Source organism: Cyprinodon variegatus, unplaced genomic scaffold, assembly GCF_000732505.1.
Source record: "Cyprinodon variegatus isolate N-32 unplaced genomic scaffold, C_variegatus-1.0 Scaffold143, whole genome shotgun sequence".
Lineage (NCBI taxonomy): Eukaryota > Metazoa > Chordata > Actinopteri > Cyprinodontiformes > Cyprinodontidae > Cyprinodon > Cyprinodon variegatus.
The window spans coordinates 997,781-1,024,726 of NW_015150596.1; the positions used below are offsets into that span (position 1 = coordinate 997,781).

General features: G+C 36.7%; 2 protein-coding genes across 3 annotated transcripts; both read right to left on the reverse strand.

Annotated features, from left to right (window-relative positions):
* Window positions 1-1,222: 1,222 nt before the first annotated feature.
* Window positions 1,223-18,881, reverse strand: LOC107086113 (intermediate filament family orphan 1-like). 2 transcript variants are annotated; one of them, XM_015376863.1, is made up of 9 exons: window positions 17,837-18,881; window positions 8,426-8,486; window positions 7,398-7,493; window positions 6,776-6,916; window positions 6,519-6,703; window positions 6,324-6,441; window positions 3,835-3,924; window positions 3,615-3,745; window positions 1,223-1,602 (listed from the first exon to the last, which is right to left on the reverse strand). In XM_015376863.1, the coding sequence occupies exons 1-9, from the start codon at window positions 18,763-18,765 to the stop codon at window positions 1,452-1,454; spliced, it is 1,902 nt and encodes a 633-aa protein (XP_015232349.1). In that variant the 5' UTR covers window positions 18,766-18,881; the 3' UTR covers window positions 1,223-1,451. The 2 variants fall into 2 exon arrangements, with proteins under 2 accessions (XP_015232349.1, XP_015232348.1); XM_015376862.1 differs by having other exon boundaries at window positions 3,835-3,927.
* A 2,027-nt stretch (window positions 18,882-20,908) lies between these two features.
* LOC107086110 (glyceraldehyde-3-phosphate dehydrogenase-like) lies at window positions 20,909-26,502 on the reverse strand. The gene is made up of 12 exons (XM_015376857.1): window positions 26,397-26,502; window positions 26,140-26,188; window positions 23,751-23,850; window positions 23,485-23,594; window positions 23,319-23,409; window positions 23,063-23,178; window positions 22,875-22,956; window positions 22,535-22,686; window positions 22,373-22,451; window positions 21,470-21,553; window positions 21,227-21,324; window positions 20,909-21,077 (listed from the first exon to the last, which is right to left on the reverse strand). The coding sequence occupies exons 2-12, from the start codon at window positions 26,160-26,162 to the stop codon at window positions 21,008-21,010; spliced, it is 1,005 nt and encodes a 334-aa protein (XP_015232343.1). The 5' UTR covers window positions 26,163-26,188; window positions 26,397-26,502; the 3' UTR covers window positions 20,909-21,007.
* Between the last annotated feature and the right edge of the window lie 444 nt (window positions 26,503-26,946).

Consider the following 26,946-nt stretch of genomic DNA (forward strand, 5'->3'; position numbering starts at 1 on the left):
GGTCAGCATTGCACACAGTGCTGCAATTACAAAAATAGCCTATTGACAGATCAAACAAATACCTTCTTCAGGTCTTTACTTCCAGTTTAGACCATCAACTCTGGTCAAGCATAAATGTTGATTATTTTTTAAAATTGTGCAGATTTTCAGTTAAATCACAAAAGCAACTGATAAGCCACTGAGCTCTAGATTTTTTTTTCTTTTCTAAAACCATTTCGGACTTTAACTGTTAAATGAAAACCATTAAATTAAAGGAAAACTTAATAATAATAAAAAAAAAAGAGGTTATCACAAAACAAATCAGCCTCTACCTGCAAGAAACGTTTAATAAAAATAAAGATTATATTAGATATTTTGTTTTAATCCAGAAATTAAATCTTTACTTTTTTATACACCAATAGTTTTGTTTCCTTTAAAATTCAGAGACTGAACTTATTTTGAAGAATTCAACATAGTTCAATACAGGAAAATTGCCTACATTAATAAACCAAACCTCCAAAAGAATGAAATGTACTCAGAGTAAAGTTGTGTTTAAGCTGAACTTAAACACGACTTAAATATATCGTATCAATAAAGGTTGTTTATTTAAATCAGGCAATTATTAAGGTAATTTTTTTAAACACACTATTGTGCAAATTTATACTTATTATAGTGAAACAAATCGCATTTTAAAAGTTTTAATGTATTTAGATTACTTTTCCAGAAATCAGACCTGGAACCATTTATTAATCTAACAATAATTGATAAAAAATAGAATAAAAAAATAAAACTTATGACAACAGATTTATTTCTTTGAAGTGACATGTGCAAATCTTCTCTGCCTTATTGCCCTTCTATTTAATACTTTGCTGAAAAGCTTTTTTTGTTGTTGATTGTGCAAATAACAGCCTCCAACACTACAGTGCAAAATAAGACGCATTCTTCATCCTACAAAGCTAACAAACTAAAATAAGTGTATTTTTTCCAGATGTAACTTGTGCAAACTATATTCTTCTCTGTCTTTTTGTCCTGTTTCACCCATCTTGCAGAGCTAATGCAAGTTTTTTTTAGATGTAGCACTTTTGACTTTTAAATGTAATTATGGAAAGTCACCACACGAGGGCAGCAATTTGCAGATTAGATGGTGTCTTTTTTTTTTTGTTTTTCCTGTACCCCAGAGACAATGGCTGTGACTAAATGGTGCTTCTGGATACTGGAAAACATTTACCTTTTGCTTAAAAAAAAAAAAAAAAAATCTATTTTATTTATAAGTTTCTGTTTTAGCTGATTTTTCTGCTTGTGTGGTTGAAAGAAGCAGACATATGTTGGCTGCTTTCAGAAATGCCAAATACATTGGTTTTTTTTTTGTTTTTTTTTAGGAAATTGTCGTTAAGGTCAACAGAAATTAGGTATTTTTATTTTCCCGTTGCTCTAAAGAACAAGAGGAAGAACACGCAGAGCGGGGCTGAATGTCAGGGTTTTCTCCAGTTCATGGGTGGGAGACCAGCATTAATGTTACAGAAGGAATTACTGCCCTCAGAGTTAGCAGATTGGGTCGGATTTTTCTTCTGCTCCTCCTTTTCAGAGTCATCCGCTGTGGGTATGATGAGAGAGGGAGATTTCCTGAGATGAAACACAGAAAAGACCAAAGTTTTACATTTAACTAGATAGAAATAGAGACAATAATGTTGATAGGCTCCCTACGCTTTAACCCAGGTTTATCATTAATTGACAGTGAATTAATGTATAAAACTGTGTTTTCACACAACAGAAAAAACTTGAGCTCAGAAGTTAGTATTAGACATAGCAAGAAGCCTTTCTTTTTCTAACAAAGGGGTAAGACCATGACATCGCCTAACCAATCACATCATTACATTAAAATAGGCAGCATTATGCTTTTCCTGTAGTCAAAGTAAAGATGGATGAAGATAAATACACAGCAATCCTAGAAGAAAACCTCTTAAAGGTTATAAAAAAATCTTCAGACTGGAGCAGAGGTTCACCTTTCAGCAGGATAACAGGCCTAAAACAAAACAAACAGCTTTGGGAAATAATCTTTTGCATTTGTGCGTTTGAATGACTCTAGTTCAGCATAGATCTGATCTTGAGATGTGAACATCTAGTGGAGATGTACTCCATATCATAACTGACTGAAGGGTTTGAATAAAGGCTCTACAAGGTATTGTATAGCATCAAATTATTTTGTGTTGGTCCATTATGTAAAAATACCAATACGATCATTTCAAGTTTGAGGTGTAATGTGACAAGCAGTGGAAAAGTTCAATGGATGTGAATATTTTTCCAAGTCATTGAAAGAAGTAAAACGTCATTGTTCAGTTGAACTGAAACTGAAACTCCTCTTTTTTCAGTGTAAACTTTTCATCTTGCTCCAAGTTTGACTGGATTTCTAGAAACAATTTCTGTAGAGGAGCCTGTTTTCACTTATATACATCTATGTGTTATTTTTGTTGTTAAAAGTAGGCAGAGAAGAAGTAGGAGATGGGGAACAGAAGTGCCGACGGTCACCAGGGTGGGACCCGAACCTGCAAAAGCCGAGTGTAGGACCTTAACCCTCATTGGTTGTGCACCACCACCACCATGCTCCTATAATCTGTGTTTACATAGAATCTAACATTCAGTTTTCCATCTTCAGCCATAAGCTTGGTTTGTTGCTGATGGCTGGATAAGAGTAAAAAGCACTGCTATTTTCAGAAGCTTTAGAGGATTACCTGATGAATTTATAAACAGCCTCGCTCTGTGAAATTCTAGAGATTCTGAAGAGATCACTACCCACCCAATCACCAGAAGTCATTAAGGCGTTGGTTATTAGGTTAAATCTGGTTGGTCCGTCATGGTCTGATCTAGTCCAGAAATAGTTGTTGAAAACGAGGATGTGTTTGGTCTGATTTTGTCTCGCTTTAGTCCAATAATAGACGTTGAAAAGACGTTGCAAAACCAGTTTTCAACGTTTTTTTAAAGATCTGAAAATTACTGCTTTTCAGCTTTCGCTTTTCAACCAAATGTAGACGTTGCTTGAATTTAAATCATATCATCTATTCAATGCCTTTTCAACCAATTATTTTCTCTGTTGGCAGAGGCAGAATTCTGAAACAATAATTTGGGGAAAAAAACAAGCAAAAATGACACAAATTGTGCCTTTGTGGATAGGAAAGGCGTTTGAGTGTTCCTCCACACCAGATTTGTGAATAGTCTGATTTATCAGTAAACTTTTCTAGTTCTGGAAGAAATTAAGAATGTGATACATCACAGCTGCTACTCCTAATGTGATTGACTTAAAGCTCAACATGGAGGCATGTGCCACTGATTCTGCCAATCAGCTCGAAGAATTGTACTGAATGTTTCTCCCTTTCTGCAGGAGTCTTCCCAGATTAACACAGCGTAGAATTTTAACTGAACTATCTGGTTTATAGAAAACATTCAAATCTACTAAATCTCCTGGGTCATCCCAGTTTTTAATAGAAGTTCTCCAAGTGTTTAAGAGGTGTATCAAAACTTTACATTTTGATTGAAATCTGCAGAAATGTTGCACATATAACTTAAGGTAATACTTAAGCGTGACGCAGGATTTTGCTGTATATTTATTGCATTAACGTGACTGACTTCCTGTGGTTTACCTGTCTCCGCTCTGCGTGATGAGCCTCCTGCAGGTCTCCATCTGAACATCCAGCCCTCTCTTCATGGAGCACATCTCCATGTATTCATGCAGGTGGCGGTTCATGTCGCTCTTGGCAGTGGCCAGTTCCAGCTGAAAGAGACCCCGCCCCCGACCCAACATATTAAATCCACAAGCAGAGTAAAACCACTTCAGCTTCTGTTCTAACCTGAATGTCTCACCTCTATCTGGTCGATGGTTTCCTGGTATTCTTTGTCTCTGGATTTAAACATGGACTCTGTGTCTTTAATAACTTTCTCAATGGATTCGTCCTGCTGGAAGAAAACACAAACAAAAGGCCTTATAGCAGATTTCTACACAATAATTTCATTCAGAATAGTAGTTAACAAAATAAATTAAAGCTGATAATTAATCACACGATAAATTCTCTATAGAAACCAGGAATCGATAAGATAACCGTCTTTAATCTGTTCAATTGATTGGTTTCATTTAGGAGCTAATGAAACTGTCAATCCAAACTTTTGGTCACAACATTTCAAATTTGTTTTAAATTAATATTTGTGAAGTTTCATTTTTAACTGTTAGTAATTTTGCAATGGAAAAAGAAGCTGTATCTCCTTTTAGTTTTAGAGGAAAGGATCTGTTGATCAATGTAAATCTTATATGCTTTATTAAAATGCAGATGCATCAAAAATTTTGCATTTCTTTTTCTATTTTCCTTGTCCAAACATTTCTTTGTATCTTTTCAGCAACATCTTTGGGACGTTTGTGGTCCTATTTATTATTAGATTAAACTAAAACAAACGAAGAACAAAAAAAAATGGAGATAATAATAGATATTCTGTGTTTAACTGTCAGAAGTCTCAAAACATAGGACCCAGAAGACAAGCAGACAGATCAGGGTAAATTCTCAGGTAAGCGTTTATTTTCTGCTCAATTAAAAGTGGCTCAACAGCTGGGAAAGGATCGCAGGAAACTCTGGTTAAGAGTTCAGTCTGAGCCCAGAGGAAGGAGTAGAATCCAGGAGGATTGTTTCTCCACAGCATGCAGCAGGCACCGCTCCCAGGGTTCCAGGAGAGAATGCGAGCAGACTGATGAGCAGAAGCCAGAAGACGTGCAAGAGCAGAAGTATCCCTATGGAGAATCCAAAACCAGAGTCATAGCAGGAGCAGATTGCCAGAAAATCAGAGAGCCGAAGAGGTACCAAAAGAGAATCCACGCCGGGGTCAGTAGACAGATCCATGGTGGTTAGCAGGCAGAATCCAGGAAACAGTTCAAAACACAGATCAGGCAAACAGAGCAGAACTGAGGCAAAACAAAACCCACAAGTCCAAAGGAAGAAATTTGTCAGGATCAGGTAATCAGAAACCCAGAGGAACGCTAGTTTCTCACACACAGCTCGAATAATCTGGCACAATAATGATGGCTGGAAGCAAGCAGCATAAATAGGAGCTTGAACAGGCGATCAGAGGAGGACAGATGAAAACTGGGTGAAGCTAAGTAGGTGAATAATAAATAAATTAAGCAATCTTCCATCTGAATTCACTGCCTATATACAGCGGTTCCCTCTTAAATGTTATCAGGGGCCAGAAACCATTTCTAGGGCCAAAATGGCCCCCTGTGGACAGCCTTGCCTTAAACCCTCAGTCTGTGGTAATGGTAATGTTGCTTAGCTGTTCTGCTTTGTTGATTTTCAAAGGAAAAGTTGGAATTTGCCAAAAAAGCTACATTGTTAAGCATAATGTGGAGCTAATAAACACAAACAGAAAATGATAAGGAGCTTTAAAAAACTGAAAAGCAGTGGAGAATAACTACTATTTATCCTGCTGTTGGAAGTGCATTTTTACAGTTTTATGCATATTTGTTGCAGCTATAAATAGATTATACTAGGGATGCACGATGTTGGAATTTTGGCCAATATCTGATATGCCGATATTTTAAAACTCATGTAGCCGATATTGATACCGATGTTAAAGCTGGACAAAAATAAGTAGTCATTGAAAATAGCAGTTTTATTATCCATTTCTGACACTTTGAAAAATAATATACTCAAATATATTTTCATATGCTGATATCAAATAGATTTTTAAAAACGCAGTATCGATCTATTTTACTTTCAAAATCTCGTGAAATTTCATCGTTCTGTTACAAACTCTCGTGATATTTTGCAAATTCTTGTGAGATTTTGTTAGTAAAATAGATCGATACCGCGTCAATATATCAACATATAAAAATATGACAAAATTTTGTGAATTTTGGGGGGATTTTGTAGCATAACGATGACATATAGCAATATTTCATTAGTAAAAGAGATTGATATGGTGTTTTTAAATGGCAATATATCAGCATATGAAGATATTGTGATATTTTAATGTATCAATATTTTTTCCCTCGTCTTTAGAAGTTTTTAAGTCTGTAAAAAAGAAGTTTTTGAGGAAGAAGTTGTAGTATTTTTATTTTATTTTTTAAACTCAACAGCTGATCAGATATCAGGTTAAATATCGGTGGGGTGGCCGATGTCCGATATTCAGTTTTAAGGCCAATACCGATAGGGGGCCGATTATATCATGCATCCCTAGATTATACATAGCAAAGTCTCAATATTGCATTTGACCAAAGTTCTGAATCTGCAAAAATTTGACCCATTTCCCAACCGCTGATTCATTTTTCAAAGTTACTCAAGAGACAAGGAAAATAATTGTGTTTTTACCTCTCCCTGTGTTTCAACTCCCAGTGTGCATCCAGGAAAATCTTCCCAGAGAAGAAGAGTTTCATCAGTCTCCTCCCAGGCCAGACTGTCGCAGTCATCTTCAAACTCACACTCCCTCCTTCACAACAGATGCAGAAATGTCAGATAGGCTTTGATCTAACATCGCTACGTCAGAAGACCTCAACCAGTACTGACAGATGATTCAGCATCCTCTGCATCTGCTCGTTTATCAGACTGGCCGACGTGCTGCTGGACTCCTCATCTCTGGCCCCGCCTCCTTCGCTCTCTGACACGCTCAGTTCGTCTCCATCCGCACTCTTCTGCGACTGCCCGCTGGGCTTCCTGGTGCGGCGGCTGGAAGCGGATGGAGGAGTGGGTACCTGATGGTTGATGCAGATAAATTAAACTCCATGATTAGCGTTTTTATGGAACAGTTTCTAACAAAGATGTACCTGGAAAATGGGAATGACATCCTCGCAGTTCCTCTGCTGGGCGACATCACACAAACGAGCTGTGATGTCAATGCGTCGGCAGATATCCATGTCCACCTTCATAGCCTTCTCCTGGATCTTACTTTCCAAATCAGACAAATCCTGAATAAAGAAAGATTTAGTTCATGTGAAACAATTAAAGAGCTGTTAATCCATGGCAGGATCGTATACACTACAAAAACGATCTAGAAATAAGTAAAAATTTCCTTAATTAAGTGTATTCACCCTTAATTTGAGTAGGTAAATGAGAAGGTTTGTCAATGGAATGAGTATTTTTACTCTTAAAATAAGATAATTAGATAATAAGCACTTGAAATAAGACAATGCAATTGTGTTTTCTTATTTTAAGAGTAAATTGTCTTCTTCCATTGGCAGAATGTCTCTTTTACCTCCTTAATTCAAGAACAAATGCATTTATTTTAAGAAAAAAAATGACTTATCTAGATTTAGATTTTTTTCAGTGAAAAAATAACACAAATTGAAGATTTCCTAAAATCATATCAATAAATTGATGCATTTTTCCATTCACATATATTTTCTACCATCTCTAATATTTCGTATCCACAGCCTGGAACAGACTTACGTTGCTAACGAGTCCTTTGAAAAGAACCAGCTCTGCTTTGAGCTGCTTCACCCTGAGAGCCAGCTCATCTTGGCACACCTCACTCTCCTGCAGGTCCTGTAAAACATGGTTTTTCAGATGTTGCATTAAGTGAACAGACTCCTTACCATCTGCTCTAAAGCGATACTATACACACAGAGATATTATGTGGATTTATGTGTTTATAGTTGTGATAATTCTTAGGGATTCCAACTGGTATCAATGCTAAAGCAGAACTGGAGAAGATAAAAGCAATTTACAACATAACTAACTTTAAATCATTTGGCAATAAAACAGCAAAATAAATATTTAACAAATATTTCAAAATGGACTTTTCATGTTTAACAGTTACCCATTTCTATCTTTAACCACCCTGGCTACATGACTCTTTGAAATCTTTAACTATTAATTCTAGAGAAAGTTGGCTGTCATTTTTACATGGCCTCCCACTTCACCACTGAGATGTTGTAATTCCTATTCACCTTTAGTTTGTTATAATGCGAAAAATATTTATCTGAAGAATGTTTAGTAGTAAGGAATATTATACTCATCCATATACCAATGTGAAGGATTTTGCACACATGCAATGTTTGCAAGTGTATTATTGGCCTTACTTGGATGCATATATTTCCATTAAATTAAAATGCTATACCAAATACTGCATAAAGCAGTACTTTATGGGATCGAAATTGCTCACATTGGTAGGACAAAAGCCATCAGTTATTCGTGTTATTTATTTTCTTATTTCCCTAAAGATATTAAGATCGAATCATCCCTTTCAGAGTCCTGTTGCTATAAAAGGCATTCTTCTCCACCTACAAATGTTTTAAATTTTCACGTCGACACACATTATTGTCTCAGACCCATATCAGACAAAGGTAACCTGACTTAACACAAGAAGCTCCTTTTATCAATCAAAGGGAAAAAATATTCATCCAAACCAAAAATTTTTTCAAGGAGGCTAAAACCTAAAACAAGTACTTCAGTGAGACGGTAAAACACTTCAGTACCTCCTCAAGTTCAGCCACCCTCTCCTGCAGATCCATCCTGGCTGCGTACTCTTCTTCCCATCTGTGAAGACATAAAAACAAAAACAAATACTTTAACAAGAGTAAGTTAACTTCTTGTAACAATAAAATGTACACATATGGACAAAACTGTTAGTACCCCTCGTTTATTGAAAGAAAGAACAGAATGGTCACAAAAATTACTTTAAATCCAAGGAATTACAAATAAAACTTGTATGAAAATGAACTAATTAAAGTATCATGGTTGCTTTTTAATCACGCTTCAACAGAATGATTTAAAAACAAACTAATGAAACAGGCTTGGAAAAAAATTATTGAAAAGACTGAATATAATGTGACCAAAAGGAAATGATAAAGCTAGGTGTATCCACTAATTAGCATCGCAGGTATCTAAAATCTTGTAATTAGCCAATGGGCATAAATATAGGGTGACAGATAGTCACTGTGCTGTTGTATGACATGTTGTGCACCACACTTAACATGGACCAGAAGAATTGAAGAAAACAGTTATTTTAGGAGATTATAAAGAAATTTACAGACAAGAATTTTATAGGTAAAGGCTATAAGATCATCTCCAAGTAGCTTAATGTTCCTGTGACTCCAGTTACACATATTCAAAAATGTAAGAATTGGTGTGCATCAAACTTCACAGACCAGAATAATTGAAGAAAACGGTTATCTTAGGAGATTATAAAGAAATTTACAGACAAGAATTTTATAGGTAAAGGCTATAAGATCATCTCCAAGTAGCTTGATGTTCCTGTGACTCCAGTTACACATATTCAAAAATATAAGATCCATGAGACTATAGCCAAACTCCTTGGATGTGGCTGCAAGTGGAAAATCTATGGCAAATCAAACAGATGGATAACACAAATGGTATCAAAAGAGCCCAGGAAAACTTCTTAAGAGATTAAAGGTGAAGAACATCCGTATCAGTTTACACCATCTGCTGTTATTTAAGCCCAAGTCGAACCAATGGAAGATGACCAAAGAGGACACCATTGATGAAAACAAATCATAAAAAAACAGACTGAAATTTGCCAAATTACACATTGACAAGAAGTAATATACGGTAGGACTACTCTTACAGTAAGTTCCTATCTACATATGAGCCCTGACCTAAATACTATTGAGGATTTGAAGAAGAAGTAGTAACAAAAAGGCACCCTTCAAACCTGAGACAACTCATCAGGAGTGGGCCAAAATACCTGCTGAGAGTCGCAGAAGTCTCATTGACAGTTACAGGAATTCATTGATAGCAGTGATTGAATCAAAAGATTTTGCAACAAAATATTAGGCCATTTTGTCCAGGCCTGTTAAATGAATTTTTTTTGTCTTCAAACTTGTGTCTAAAAATTTGTAAATAAAGTCCGGTGGATTGTTTATTTTATTTTATTTTGTTTAATTTTTTGGAAAAAAACAAGGGATTCCAACAGTTTTGTCCATGCATGTATAAATTGTCAACAAGAAAGCCCTCTTTCTTTCAATGTCCGTGCTAACATTGAAAGCGATAGCTTAAATTCTGCCTTAAATGCAATCTTAGGCTCTGTTGGTTTTATTTAAAATGTGCATAGACCCACTCATTTCTATCACCACACTTTGGACCTTGTGTTGAGATATCGCATCAATAGTAAATACTGTGAACAGTATTTTCTCTATGCGCATATCTGACCACTTTTTAGTAATCTTCACATTAAATTTAACCAACTTCTCCTCCGCAAAAAAGCGGGTTCCACTTTAACAGAACACTACCAGATAATGAAATATAATATGTGAAAGATTTTCCTTTTAATGTCCACTGTATCACAAATGAAAAATGCAGAGGGCAGGGATCTAATGTATTCCCATTTCTAATGGGATAATCTTGCTGACATTGATGATGTTTCTCATTGTGCCTTCCATTAGATAATATAGTCCCCTTAAAAGCGAAGGAACTTATTCGCCAGTAAATAGCTGACTGGTTTAATTTAGAGACATGTACTCAGAAGCATAACGCTGGGAAAACAAGAAAAAAATGGCACTCTACACTCTCTCTACACATTTAAAGGAACCCTGCTTATAAAAAACAAAACAGTATGTATAAAAGGACCCTTTGAAAAACAAGAGCAGTGTATTTCTCTTTATAAATAGAGAAGAAGAAGAATATTTTTCCCCATTGTATAACAGAAGTGCACCCTGGCATTTTTGGTCTCAACCAAAGGAGTTATGTTCGTAATATTTGTATGTTAATTTCTTCAGTTTTTTTATTTATTTATTTTTCTGTGTATGTATGATAAAGGAAGAACCAATCATCCCTATCTGTATATCCTGTGGAACTGTGGATGTCTAACTACACAATGCTGTTGTAATGAACAGATAGCTGGAGATGATTGGTGTATTGTTTAACAGTGCAAATAACAATAAAAATAGAATTGAAAAAAAAAAAAGAATAATCCTAGGTTTCTTTTAAAACTCACAAATAGAGCCGAAGCGCTGTTGAGCTGCCAGCTCTGAGCAACAATGACTTAGTGGGATTCTTCATATGTATAATGGATTCTATTAAAAATAAAACCACTGGCATCCTTCCAAATATCAGATTTTTGAAAGTGGATTGGAGGCAACTTTAAAATTAGATTTGTGTTTAGACTGTTTTGATTCAGTTCCGGTTTTTAAGTGTTCAAAATCATTAACTTAATCTAATCCTTTAATTTACATGCTAGATTCCATTCCATCTCTTATTTCCACCTCCATTTTAGATATTGTGAATCTATCCCTAAGTCAGGAAAATTCACAGTAGGTTCTTAAGAAAACTGAAATGAAACCCTTAATTCAGAAACCTTACATTGATCCAGATGAATTAATAAATTATAGAAATAACTAATCTTATCTAATCTTATTCTTATCCAAACTTAGTGAAAAAGTGTGTGAGCACTTAAGCTGTGCGTTATGCCCCAAAAGGTCATAACACCTTTAGAGAGAATGCAGACACAGAATAGATTGAAACATTTACGTTTTTTTCAAATGTTTCTTCTAAATACTATCTTTAAATGAAGAAAAAAAAAATAACGTTGCCTACCTGCACCCAACAACAACCCAAAGTATTAAAAAAATGTGGAAAAGGTGAGCAAGCCAAACAGAAACTAGAGGTGCAGCTGTGGAACAACCCTATATGGAGCCATTGAAGCTTCCACCAGTGCCAGAATAAAGAAAAAAAAAAGAGGATCCTAAACCCAAATATAGAAACAACAAAATCAGGGAAGCAGCTCTAATCCAGACAAAAAAACTAAACAAAAAAACAACAACAAAAAAAACACAGAGGGTTAAGGCTAACAAAAGCATTTTTTTTTTCTTGGACAGAGCCAACAGCTATCTTAATTTTTTTAACATAAAAAGTTTTTAGCAATCAGTGCTTCTTTGTTCCTATTGTGCACCTAGAAGGCTAACAACACTGAACATTATTCCACCTGAGGTCTCTTGATTTTAAAACAGAGTTTCCCTTTATTCAGTCTGACCTATGCTGTGCAGCACTGACTTATTCTGCTGTTAATATCCTCTTGTGTTACATAATCACCAAGTGTTCAGTGGGGATGCTCCAGTGCTTACAGTCACCATGGAGAAAAGACAGAAATAAACAGAGGCAGACAGACAGAAGCTACTGTAACTACATGCTTGGATGTTTCCTATTTGATTGTGTCTCTACAGAAAAACCCAAAGCAATAGCAAGTATATTTTCCTGCTACCATTAGCAAGGTTATATTTGGACATAACAGATTGGCTGGGTATTTTAAAATGATGTCTGAGTACAAATAATGCCTGCTGTTGAGATTTAAATTGTTCAGATCTAACAGATCTTAAATCATCTGCTATAAAATGTAAATAACTAGAAAAAAATCCATCTGGTCAGATGTGATTAAATTCCATAGCATTAAGGTTAAGATAAATTAATGAACACAATTACAATGTTTAGATTTTACCATATTAAAACCAATGGATATTTTCTACATCTCTTTGCAAGCTATTTTATATTAAAAACAAAAATCATAACTGACTTTAGATATCTTGACTTTCAGTAGTATTACCATGTCTGTTAACTACATTGTGCGTAAAACCCTTAAAAACTACAAAAGATATAATTGATAAATTGCTTAATAAGAATTGCATACTTTATGATTTCAATGGTAATCCACCAAGAACCAGTTGCCTTCATAAAGAGCTTCAGAAGCAAAACTTTCAAAATAAAAGCTGCATTACTGCAAAGATGTTCGTCTTGTTTATGAAGGGCTGAATAATTTTCCAATGGTAATAAAAAACGAACAAGAAACTCTGGAGAAAAATGGGACAAGCAGAAAAATCTCTTTATTTCAGAGCAGAGTGTTTGGATTTAATAGTTAGTTTGTTGTTCACTTTGAAACAGAATATGAAACTTTGAGTCCAAATAAGATCTTACTCCCCAGTTTCCAATACTTGTTACTCAGACAGACATTTTTCAGTTGACTGAAATAGGAAGATGGTAACGACCTGTTTCAGTGGCAGTGACCAGAGCCAGTGAGAGAGGGGCTCTTAAATAAAGTAGCTGGACTGTAAGAGGCAACATAGAGGACCGATGTCATTGTTGCTTATTTAAAGTCTCCACACGTTGCTCTGCGGGGAGGTTTCTGATTGATTAGCTTACTGACTCACATTTTCTTCCAGGGCAGCTGGATCCTGCGTGATGACGTCAAACCGCTGCCTGATGTCCCATCTGGTTAAAGATGTCATCATTCAAAGTATTCAAGTTACTGCAGAGGAGTTGAGGAGTTTAAAGAATGAAATCTAAGCACTGCTATGGGACACTTGTAAGATTACAAATACGGTAAAGTAAATATGATTGTGTGAAGTAGGTGAAACTGAAATGTAAGCTACTGGTCTGTTAAACTAAGAGAAAATTAAACTATGTTAAAAAAATGGATGGAACTGGTTTTAAACTAGACTAATCTGGACTCCTCATTAAAGTTCCTGACATCAGGAACATACCTGGATATAAATCTGACCAGCTGGTCATTTTTTTATTTGGACTGAATTAATCATGACTATATAAACTCTAAAGCATTTGGCTGGATATGGATTATTTGGCTTTAGTATACAATGACATGTCATGTTGGAGAACTGGTACCTTCAGAAACACTGGATGGTTTAAAATGAAACTAAATCAAGTAAGAAACCTGGTTGTTAAAGGACATTTAAACTTATTTTTATTTTATTTCTATTTTTTAACAACAAAAATGAAATGAAAAGGTTAATTTCTAAGGTTTTGCCATTAAAGACAAGAGGGCTAACCAAAGTTAAGTTACAGAAGCAGGTTTTCTTTGGTCACTTTTAATAGCTATTTTTTTCTGTCTTTTAAAAAAAGTTAAATAGTAATATTTATCAATATTTTGCCATTTTTAATAGCACTTTGTTCTTGCTGATTATCTAAATGGATGCATCAAATACTGTATCAGTTAAATGACTACAGTCTGAAATATGCCTTTCATATTATGTTATAAATACTGTATGACAGTTTATAAGTAATAAGAATAACGTCAAAACAAATATATCAAGTATTGAGTTCTGATATGAATTGTTACAAAGCAAAACATGACTGTTAAAAAAAACCAGAGAGAAACTGAGAGGCAAAATTGAAAAGATCAACGGCGCCTAGACGGTTGATTTAAGGTCGATAGCGTTATGAATAAGCAGAAATCCTCTCTCCTTTAATTGCTTTGTTTTCTCCTTCAGCAGAGCATGAGTCATGGCAACACTTTAGAGCATCAATCTCTCAATACTCTCAGACTTTATGCTCACTGGTTTCCATAAGGGGAGACAGTGTTTCATACACTAGGAAACAGTAACAGTTTAACCCTCGTCCCATTTGTTACCCATGGATCAAAAGATGGAGGAGTCAGCAAGAACAGCAGGACATAAAGCTAAATATGAAGGGAGCGATTTAGAGAAGATTTAAGGAGCACAGCAAAGCTGGAGCGGGGGAGATTTTGACAGATAGACCCACTGAAGCATTAGGAGACAGAGAGGGAGACGGCAGGCTGGATTACATCACCGCTGGCGGTCACAGGCTGCTGCTGCATTGCAGGTAGCAAAACAAAAATCAGCAGGGAGGCGGAAGAAGAGGAGCACAGGCTTGATGAGGATATGTACACTACCATCTAACCATTTAGACAGTTTATCCATTCACACAGAATAAGTACTGCAAATAGTTTTTTTCCAGGGACACGGTGGACATAAGAAAAACACTAAAGAAAGAGATGGTTCTTTAACATTAAGAAATCAGAGATGATTAATTAAGCATTGCTTTAATTTTTTAAGTTATTTCTTATGCTCGGATAAATTCAGATAAACTTCTTCTTCTCTTAATCTTCTTCCTCTTTTACACCGTGGTGTGCTGGGGAGCACATCCAAGAAGGACACCTCCAGACTGGACGAAGTGGTCAAGCGAGCCGGCTCTGTGATTAGCAAGAAGCTGGACTCTCTGGTGACGGTGGTAGAGACAAACACATAAAAAAAACACTGCTGGATACTATGAACTATGCCAGCCACCCTCTGCACACTGTATCCAATCAGAGGAGCCTGATCAGTGGGAGATTGCTCCTCCTTAAATGCAGGACCAACAGACTTCTGAACGCCTTTGTTCCCCAATTCATCAAGCTGTACAACTCCTCGCTTGGGGGAAGGAGGAGGTGATAGGAAGAGGGACAAGGGTCAGCACCTCCATCCTTGGACATCTTTTGCAAAGCATTACCTATTGTCACTCATGTGCAATATTCTTCTTTCTCACTGTGCAATAACACATGCTACCTACTGTGTAGCATTTCTGCAGTACAAGTGCAATATTCCTTTAGCTCTCTACAGATATTTTTATATCCAAAGAAAACATATTCCAGGACATTACAACTTTCTTTAAAGCTTTTTTGTATTATATACACTCTTTTTATATTGTCTGTTGCATTATTATCTTTAACGGTATCTTGCTCTAACTCTTTGTACTCAATATAAGCTTCTGGAACCAGAATTTCACTGAAGGAGTAATCCCAAGGTATAAATAAAGTTGAGTCAAAGTCTAAATTTAAGTACAAGATAATAAGATTAATGAGACTGTACAGTAAACAGGTCTATGAGATCCCAATTACAAAATAAGTGGCTTTTCCAGACCTGAGACTTCTTGCACATTTATAAAAGCAGTTTACCATACATTTTAATCAGGGATGGGCAAATAGATGGAAAAAAAGATCACAGCGAGTTAAACAGAAGGGACTGTCTCTGTGAACATCAAAATACATATAAAGGAAAATGTATTAATTGAATTAAATGTTTGTTTTATAAATCAAAATATTTAATTATAAGAAAAGACTATATGCTTAATTAAATGGCAAAAAGGCTGCACTTATACAGCCTCTACTCAAGTCGGGGGGCTGAAAAAGGTTTTACATTAGATTCAGTCATTTATCCATTCACTTGGTGGTAAGCTACTTTATAGCCACTGCTGCCCAGGGGCTCACTGATAAACATCGAGGCTGCTGTACACAGACGCCATCGGGCCCTCTGACCACCACCAATGAGGGTAAAGCGTATTGCCCAAGAACGCAACAAAGAAAGCCAGAGTTGGAGTTCAAACTGGCAACCCTTCAACACCTGCAACCACTGCCCCACATATGAGGCTGTAAACACATTTTTTTAATTATAGGTAACTGTTAATTTTACACGTCCTCCAACTGTTCCAATCAGACTGAAAACCCTGTATTCCTGCATCAAACACTCGTCCAGGTTAGAAATCATCTCAGTCAAAGCTGTTACATAGATAATGGAAAGTTACTATACATTTCTTTTCATTTTTCTTGAATACAGCTAATATAATATTATATAAAGTCAGAATTCAAACTGGGTGAAATGGAGACATAAACAAAAGAAAGACAAAATTTATTAGATGAACTAAATTATGTTTGCAACAAACCTGCTGGTTTACTGAAACTCTTTGAATTAGTTTAATATCACTGATCCAAATTATGAACACTTGTGTGGATCTATAACTGATTCAAATAAACTGCCCAAAGTGTTTAAACTTGGAATTTACTTATATTCTGAGTTTTTATAAATAGAAAAAGGGATGAAGTCACAATAACAGCTTACTTTAACTTTGCTTGAATCACATTTTACACCAGAATAAAACAGCTTCAACATTTCAAAACAGCTTTGTGATGCAAAGCAGGAGCCTCACAAAAAAACAAAACATTATAAATACAAATTTTCACCAGTCTTATATATTCCTGCTGTGAGAAAAAACAGGCCACTGGATGAAATAAAAATAAAAGTCTGAAATCTGTGTTGAAGAAAGATTGAGTTGCAGAAACATTTATTCCCCAGGTACTGAAACACTAAGTAATGAAGTCAGTTTATTTTTTTCCCCCAAGTCAGCATTATCAGCCCTTGGCAATTAATTTGATGATTGGTGTCAGAACACATGTCAGGGAGAAAAGGAAGAAACAAAGAACTTTCTAAAAATTCACTGGAAATAAGGAAATTAATATTAGTCTTTAATTCATTAATAAATACAAAACAGAAAAAAAATAAACAATAGTGCCTGTTCCCTGACACTAAGATAATACATTTTTTACTAAATTAATACTGTTGCAAAACCAGTTTACTTCAACATGAAACGTTACATGAGGCTTCTTAAGTTTGTATAAAAAAAAAGGAAAAAAACACAACAAAAAATATTAAACTTGAAAAAAGTCTGAAGAAAAAAAACAAAAATGAAAAAAAGTTTGCTCAAAAGACAGAAAAAAACATTCAAACCTAAAAAAGGGTATGTTTGAAAAAAAAAGAAAGAAACCTGAAAAATTGGTCTGTTCAAGAGTTTTAAATAAAAAAAAGTTTGTTAAAAAGACAGAAAAAACAATAAAATCTAAAAAAATGGTTTGTTTAGAAAATGAAACCTGAAAAATAAGCTTATTTAAAAGAAAAAAAACATTTTGAATGAAAATCTGCAACTTTGAAAAATTAAACTTGAACTTGAAATGTAGTTTTCTTTTTAAAACTTATTTTTCAGTTTTTTTTTCCCTTTTTCTTAGTTTTTTAACAATCTTTATGGCTTCAATTTAGCTTCATAAAAAATGTTTTTTTTTTTTTTTTTACCAAATCTTTTTTTCCCAGTTTATCAAAAAGGGAACATTAAATGTTTTAAGTTGATTAAATTCTTATGAATCTCAATACCTGGAAATTAATATTGTTATATTTAGAGAGTATACTCCCGCTTTCCTGAAAAAAAAAAACAACAAAAAAAAACACATGAAGCTAAATTTCAATAAATCAGTAAACAAACAAACAGATTCATGTTTTAAAGTGAATTTCCTGCACCTAATCATAGGGTTTCAGGCCTACCTTCGCTTGTATTCGTCCCTTTCTCTCTTCACTTTGGCCAGAACGTTGTACAGAGCTCTGATCTCAGGTGTGATGGTGTCGATCTGGACCCCGATACCGTCTGGGTGCATCCAGGAGACCCCAGGCCCCGTGACGCATGACTCCCTCCCCATACCGAAGCGCCGGGTGTGGTTGAAGGACCAAATGGTTCCAGGCAGGAAGCGTGGTGGTGGAGGCAGTGTGGTGCTGTGGGCTGGACCGGTGTAGGGGGCGTGCTTGTCGTTGATATTAGTTTTGGTTGCGCTGCTAGGACTTTTGGGAACACCAAGGGAGGAGGAAGCCAAGGAGGTGAGGTTAGAGTTGGAGTCAGTGTTCAGGTTGATTCCCAGGAGGGGAGGGTGGTTCAGGGTGGGGGAGAGGAGGCCACCAGGTAGATATGCTGAGTTACTGACAGTATGGAGCGGGATGTGGTTCGGTCTAGATGGAATAGGTCCTATAAATCCAGTCTGGACCCCCATGTCTTTGGTCAGTGACTTCTGGTGGCCCTCTCCTCCGCTGCTGTTCTCTGCAGCCTGCTGCAGCTGCTTCTCCAGAACTTTATTCCTGCGCTCTAATTCGTGCACTTTAGCCAAAAAGCAGCGGAAGCGCAGGTTCAGGGTCTTTAGGACGCTGATATTGGACCCCAGGTCATTGCGCAGCGCCGTGGCCGCAGGGGGCGTCCGGTGCAGGTAGGTCAGGCTCGAGGACGGCGGCAGGACACCCAGGTCCAACCCATACAGGCCATCAGGCCCAAACCCGCCGCTGTCCCCCAGGATGTAGCCTGGCTCCGGGATGGCTGCTTCAGTCTGGCCTGTCATCTGGTGATGCTGCTGCGGAGCCAGGAAGCCATTCTCCCCCAGGACTGGATTCATTCTAGAGTAGGAAAATCTGAAATGCTCAAAATCCGGCATGAACCCAGACTTCTGTGGATTCAACTCGGGAAGTAATTCAGAGGGAGACCCTTGATCTGAACCAGAACCTGGACGCCTTTCCTTTAATCTGTTCCTTCCTGATTTGCAGGATCTATTTCAGGATGAGGAGCTGCAGAGTAAATCAGATACATTAGGATGGTTTGACCTTATAAGGCAGAAAAAAGACCAAACCCCATTACAGAAGCTCAATAAACAAACAGACCTACTAACGCAGTTTTTATAATAAAATGCAAGCAATCCCTCGCAGATGGAGCACATCTGCGTCCTGCGGCCAGTTTATTTTTACGCAGCATTAGAGGAAAAACAGTGGTGCGCACATGCATTTTTCCAATCTTTTCAATGAACCTACGCAGCTTCGTTTTAATCTCCTAAAGAGTCTTTCTTACCTACCTCGGAGGAAGAAACGGCTATTTCAGGCTCCGCTTAAGGAGGTGAAATCAGTCCGAAGCGGCCAAGGAACAGAACCCAGTCAGGGATAAACATCAGTGCATGACTGCGGCGGGGCTTTACCGTAATACCTCTGTAAGAGGAGCACTGAACAGCTGAATCACCGAAAATTTCACTCAACCAACCAAGAAACCCAAATTTCCACCCCATTTCTCAAATTATTGATCATTTCGGGTGATTGTTTCTTTAAAGAATGGGAAACTGCTTTTATTTTATTAGTCCAAAAACCTGATGTCGCACAGAAGCTACCACCTGAATTTCCCATGAGTTAATTTTAAGAATTGCCTCTGTTCTTACCTTTAATGTCCTTCCATGTGAAACATTTTCTTTAAGCAAATATGAAATTAAAAACATGCACAATGAGCAACCTAAACATGTTTAGCCACAGGAACATTTTTCATAGACATAAAAATGACAAAGATGATCCATCTGGATCATATTTATTGCAGTTAGAACAAAAAAAGTTATCCTCAATAGGCCACACTCCTATTAATGCCAAGATTTAAGGATTTTAATACATTTCCTGCTTTAATGAAAAGGTTAGAGTTTGGTTTCTTCTGAAGGTATTGGTAAACCCACAGCATCATGCTGCCATCATCTGGTTTCAAACTTTGTGCTGCACTGTCTGCATCAAATACATTGTTTAAATTGTTGCTCAGTTTAAATTTTGTTTCCAAACAAAATTAATGTCTTAGGTAGATGCATTCTTTAAGGGAAGAAAAACATTGTTAAATGCAGAGAACCAGAACTTTGATTCTTTTGAGTTGCCTGCTTGACCAGTTTTTCCTCAAATTTCCTTTAGTTTTGTAGGAACTGAAACAAATTACACAAGTTTTAAATTTTGTGAATAATTTCAGGTTGGTACTAGCTTGCATTTATTAGTTCCTCTGCCATCCACTAGGAAAATTGCCTTGTTCTGTTACCTTTGTAGCTTTTTACTAATTTTTGTGAAGACATTGAATCACATTTAGGGAATCACCCAAAACAATGAAAAGAACCTTTAGCACTTCCCCTTGATTTCTGAATGGAGACAACTTGTCAGGGTTCTTGTGTGTGAGAGAGTTATAAATCTCTTCCAGAGAGAATCTTTGTGGAGAACTTCTAGTCTACACAGATGGAGCTCATCAGTGCTGGGCTTTAAACAGTAGCAGAGCTTTCACTCAGGGCTGGTTCCTTGTTTTGTCGCTTCCTCATCTCTTGATCCCCACTTTTTCTTGATAATTTTTTTGTTTTTTTGCATTTTCGTCCAAGTTGCCTCTGAAACCTTCACTAAATCTGCCAAACTCATCTCTGCATTTGGTTCCTCAAAGCCTCCATTCAACCTGCCAACTTTAAAAATTCTCTTTAAATGCAGTGTCCTGACTTAACCAGGGAGATTTAAAAATTCTAACAAGTTACCATGGTAGATATTGGCCAAAAACAGATCCTATTAGTTCTTTAATCTCTGCTAGTCTTCTTCAGCTGAAGGAACCAGATGTTGAAAACAGGAAAATACTTTACATCTAAATATTGCAAGTTTAGGTTTGCACCTTAGAAAACAAAGCTATACACTTTGAAAAAAAAAAGTAATAGAATTAAATATTTAGCTAAACAGTCAAGTGGTCACAGAAGAGAATCACCTTTCAGTAAAAGGATTTTGATGGGGGGGAATCAAAACACATCAGTCATAGGATAATTTGACCATTTTATTACAGCTCAGTGTTTTATTCAGGTTGACAGTCAGGTACCAGGACATGTGTTCCATTCTTTTCCCCCTTTAGCACCAGCATTAGCTTTACTCCTTGGAGAACATGTGCTGGAGCAGGTCACACACTCTGTTGCTGTAGCCAAACTCATTGTCATACCTGCATGTCAAAAATAAAAAGTCCAAGTTATTCGTTTCAACTAAATTTCCCATAATTATCATTTTTTAAACATCTGTTTTTAAAATCTGACTGAAAGAGTTTGAGTGATTCTAAGAGTAATGGCATGATTGATCCTGACAAACACTCACCATGAAACCAGCTTGACAAAGTGGTCGTTCAATGCGATGCCAGCTCCAGCATCAAAGATTGACGAGTGAGAATCTCCATTAAAGTCTGTGGACACAACCTGAGCACAAAATCAAGTTTAGAGAGAGATAACAGCAAAATAAGCAGCTTAAGATAGGCACATGTACTCTCCTGCTTGGAGATGTGCTGCCATCTGCTGGCAGAACATCAGATTACACTAGCATGTTAATTGTTACTCCATTTACCTGATCTTCTGTGTAGCCAAGAACTCCTTTCAATGGCCCCTCTGCAGCTGCCTTGACAACCTTCTTGATGTCATCATACTTTGCCTGATTACATGGACCAGTAAAAGGGTTCAATTACAAATTATGGTGTTCGAAAGCAGAATCAGAAAATGCTTCATTGCCAAGTTTTATACTATATAATTTAGTACAAAATACAAGAACATACAACTTATAGAAGCGTGTACAGGAATCTAAAATTAAGACAAATAATGGTTCAGTATTCAAAAGTTAAACAATCCACTGGACTTTGTTTCCAAGTTTGAAGACGTTTCACTTTCCATCCAGGAAGCTTTTTCAATTAAAAATGTCAGAATTTGTGTAGAGTTGCTTTATACAGTAGCCTAACAAAGCCTAGATTTTGTTTAGAAAACTTCCAAACTGAAACGGACGAACAGGTCTACCCCTTTAGAAAGGGGATTGTTTGGCTTCTTTTGTTAGCCTGCAATGCCCCATACCTGTCTATGTCTCTGCTAAGGGTGTTGTTGAAGAGAGTTGTTGGCCTGGCTGCATAGAAGAGTTCTTTTGTTCCCCTGTAGACGGGTTGGGATAGCATGTTTTCTAAATAAAAACAAGGCTTTGTTGGGCTACTATATTAAGCCTTGAAATCAACACCATTTCTAACATTTTGAATTGAAAAAGCTTCCTGGATGGGAAGGGAAACATCTTCAAAGTTGGAAACAAAGTCCAGTGGATTGTTTTTATTTTTTGGAATGACTGACATGAATCACTGAGAATCTTCATCAGCATCATGGTTCACCATGAATTTCAGACTTTGAAATAATGATTGTACACAGATTCAGATAAATTGGCAGATCTTTGCTCTAAAGAAAAACAGATCAACTGTTAAGGTTCTGCTAAACTTACAGGCTTCTCCAGACGGACAGTCAGATCAACAACGGAGACGTTTGGGGTTGGGACACGGAAAGCCATACCAGTCAACTTTCTGTGATGGATTTAAAACATGAATTAACCTGAATGCATCATCAGTAATTCATTTGAATTTATTGGGTAATAAACCATCTTTACCCATTCAGCTCGGGGATAACTTTTCCCACAGCCTTGGCAGCTCCAGTAGAGGCGGGGATGATGTTCTGTGAGGCACCGCGCCCATCTCTCCACATTTTACCAGAGGGGCCATCGACAGTCTTCTGTGTGGCAGTGGTAGCATGGACAGTGCTCTGGATAAGAGAAAAAAAATTGATAGAGCAACATTTTACTAATCAGTTTAAACCAGGCTCAGTGTTCACAGTAAAAATGCAGTCATAAGAGCTTCAAAATACTCCAAATGTTTTTTGTGTCATATAGCACTCAAGCCTTCGTAATCATCTTTAACAGAAAATAGAAAAATAAGGTTTAAATATTTTACCATGAGACCCTCAACAATGCCATAGTTGTCGTTGATGACCTTGGCAAGAGGAGCCAGACAGTTTGTTGTGCAGGAAGCATTGCTGAGAGGGAGAAAGAAAAATAAAACCTTAGACACTATGGTTTGGATTAGCATCTCAAAAAAAAAGTTTGTTTTCTCAAATGAAATTACAAAAGAGAATGACTGACCTGACGACCTTCATGGAATTGTCATACTTGTCGTGGTTGACACCCATGACAAACATAGGAGCATCAGCACTTGGAGCTGAGATCACCACCCGCTTCGCTCCACCTTTCAAATGAGCCTGGAAGGTAGAAACCAAAACTTTGTTTTGCTTTTAAACCTGTAGAGTTATTCTTTTTTGCATCAAGTACTATGTTAAATACTCATAATCTAAAGGTCTGAAATCCCTAACTCCAAAGAGACCCCCCACGGTAAACTTACTGAAGCTTTTTCAATGGTGGTGAACACACCAGTGGACTCAACCACATAGTCCACACCAGCGTCACTCCATTTGATGTTGGCAGGGTCCCTCCTGCACATTTTTACACAAAGTTAAACATAAACCATACCAACTAGAAGTCTACAATTCAATCTAGTGGATGCATACTCTTGGAAGACCATGATATGCATGTTGCCGATAACCAGCTTGCCGCCTTCTGCCTTCACCTCCCCATGCTTCCAAGTACCATGAGTAGAGTCGTACTTAAACATGTAAGCCTAGAAGACAAGTTTAAAAATGGACAGATTTGGTAAGGTTTAAATGCATTTTAAAACATTTAAAAGAATTTATTGGTTCAGCCCCCCCAGACGATATGACGACATGGAGAACTTTCACACCAAAAATAAATCTGTTAAAGAAAAAAGGTGGCTCACCATGTAGTCGAGGTCGATAAAAGGGTCATTGATGGCAACAACTTGGACCTTCTCACTCATGGCTGCAGCACGTGTTACAAGACGGCCGATGCGTCCAAATCTGAAATCCAGCAACAGGAAATCTAATCTTTTGTTTTGCAAAGGATAAATCAAATCCCTCCATTCGGGTTCAAATTCCAAACAACTTCAACTATGATTCTGTATCAAATCCCCATCGACATGATTATATCATAGGAAAACTTCAAGGTTTGTCTTTAATGTTCAAATAATATCAAGGGCTCCACCTCATTTTTATCCTCTTCCCAGAAAAGTAGTAAAACTTGTTTCAGGATTACCAGCAGATGAGGTGCACAAATTGCAACTTGCCATGAACTACAGTGAAAGGTGTCCATACATCTGGTATATGAATTTACGACATAAAATTAACACTTGACTTGCAACAGATGGGGAAGAAACATCAAAACAAAATTAAATGGATGCAGTCAGTCCATTTACATGGATATAACAGGAGTCAGCCACTCTGGAAAAGGCTGTAGCTTTACTTAAACCATTTTAGGAAGCAGTTTATGAGAACGAACTTGGATCGTAGCCATGTTGGCCTGGGCCCCTTTGTGTGAGGCTGGACTATGCCCCCCCCCCAGCTTTGACTGTCTAAATCTCCCAGCAGCAGGTGCTGCTTCACAGGACGGTGAACAATTACAACAATCCTCAGGTCTTAGCATTGATGATCTCTGGACCTCAGAGATGTTAAGAGTTAAATTTAGACAAGTGTGAATAATAAAAGGAATGTGACAGCTGAGGGAAAACAGGGATATAGTGGAGTGGGTGTGAATGGAACGACACCAGAATACAGAGCCACAGGACCTGAGAGCTATAAATATCAAGGCAAAAAGGACAAACCCCCAGAAGACAAGATGTCCAGCTAAGGGTGCCATGATTCCATCTTGGCCAGTGATCTAGTTAATATTTACAGACCACAGGAAAAAATAAATAAATAAAAGTTCAGTGCTTGGTAACTTTTTCCTTTTTTGCATTCATTGAAATCCTGTGCAGAATTCAGTAATTCCCAACTGAGGGTATCTTACCCCTAGCGGTCACCAAGAGTATTGCAAGGGGTACATGAAAATATTTTATTTCTCAGGTAAGAAAATAGGGCTGGGATCTGTTCTGCTTTGAGGACTCACCTGAAAAATAAAAAGCGTTTCTTATATGTTTAAGTTCAGCTTTGCAAACATCAAAACAAGTCAGTCTTATTATTTTTTAGTATGTTGTTCCCAATTCCTGCGATTTAGGGAGTTATTCTGACAAGCTCCAGTTTTATGAAGGCAGATTTATAGTATGATTTTAAATTTTATTTATTTTAATTCCTTACTAGCTTACAGGAAACAATTTATGATTTGGAACAAATAACATGCCAAAGAATGAAAGATTAAATCAGACACTTTATTTTTTTAATTAGTTTTTGTACATTCCACTTTTGGACAGGCAAGACAAAATGCCCAAAGGGGTGCACAAGTCAAAGATTGGGATATACAGGCTCCTTTTGAGATTATGGTTAATCAAGGCTTGAGTCATTAGGACCATAACTTAACCCTTTATAGGGCAAGTTACTATTTTGATCACTTGCATAAGTCTAGAAGAACAAGATCTATATCCAGCCATTTAGCAAAGATACTGCTACATGGCTGTACATCTTACATCTTATTTTTGCATTTGACCAATTAGATGAGCCCTTGAATGATATATTACCTACTGTAAATTAAGTTTCAAAAAAAGTTAACAAAAACAAGGTAAAAATTTGATTGAAAAGTTAAAATGTAAAGTAAAAAAGTTAAGCCTGGTTAACAATTATATTTAGGTTACTAAACTAAAAAAATGCATTCATGCATCTAAGGTTATGTTGTACCAAAACAAAATATGTTTCTTTCACGCTCAGTGAAAAAAGTGTTTTAAAAACACTTTTTCTTTTAGAAGCACTTTTGTTATTTATACATTTAGGCAAGGTGGCATTTCTTGTTGTTACATTGACATTGATTTTTTTGCCATCAAAATATCCATATTTTTTATGTTACAAAGGTAATAAGTTCTTGTCCTGTATTCCAGTAACACCATTGGCTGTGCCCTATAAAGGGTTAATGGTTAGGGGAGGAAAAAAGTCAAACAAAGGTCACAGATCATTCAGCAATAATTATTTAAAGATCCATTGCTCTTCAGACATCCTGAAGACTGTGAACCTCAGTCTGGATAGAAACCTCGCACTTCCATACATGTCAAAGGTTTAGGAAAAACATTGATGTGCGGTAGATTATCCGTCAGAAAACCCATCACATAAAAAAAGTGCAAAAAGCGAAAAAGAAAGTAATCTGAAAAAGGAGAAATTTTAACTCACCCATTGATTCCGATCTTCACCATTTTAATCTGTTGCGGTCTTCCTGCCTCTAACAGGGTAAAAAAAAAAAAGTTTACATTTTTAGTTTATTGCTCACGAACATGCAATTTTATAAAAATAAAAAAAAAGCAGCGATGAACTGTGCTTTTGGAAAGTTAACCTGCTGTTTCCTGCGTTAATTAGTCAACATTTTTTTTACGCTAATTGCAAACAAGATTAAAGCAAAGGAGCGTTTCTGGCTGAGAAGCTACACTCACCTGCGCCTCAAACGATTAATGCAGAAGAAACAGAAGTAATATGCTGGATAATGAAAGCCAGGGGGGAGAGACACCTGAACCGTTTGGAAACGACCCAGTCAGACCTTTAATTATAAAGCAGGAGTGAGGCGGGGTGAAGGGGGAGTGATTTGTTCCAGCTGCGGTGATCCTGCCTCCATCCATATAAGGGACTCACTTTGCCTTCAGAGAGATCTCTATTGAATATTGGCACAATTGTTTGATTGGAGAGGCCTGCTGGGCTTGGAGTCTGTGTCTTTTTTAATCCATGAAGAAAACATTGATTTGGGACTCTAGAATATTTTGGAAAAACAATGACAAACGTTTTAGCTGAAGAAATGTTAACATTACTTTTACAAGAAAAAAAATGTTTTGTTTGGACTTAGTAGTAGCCTTAATAATGCAATTTATATGTTATTTTTATTGTTATATTGTTAATATTGTAAGTATTACATTCACACCTCCATATTTCAGATAGCCCAATTACAGTTAACATCTATACAGAGTCCTCACAAACCCTTGGAAAAAATGC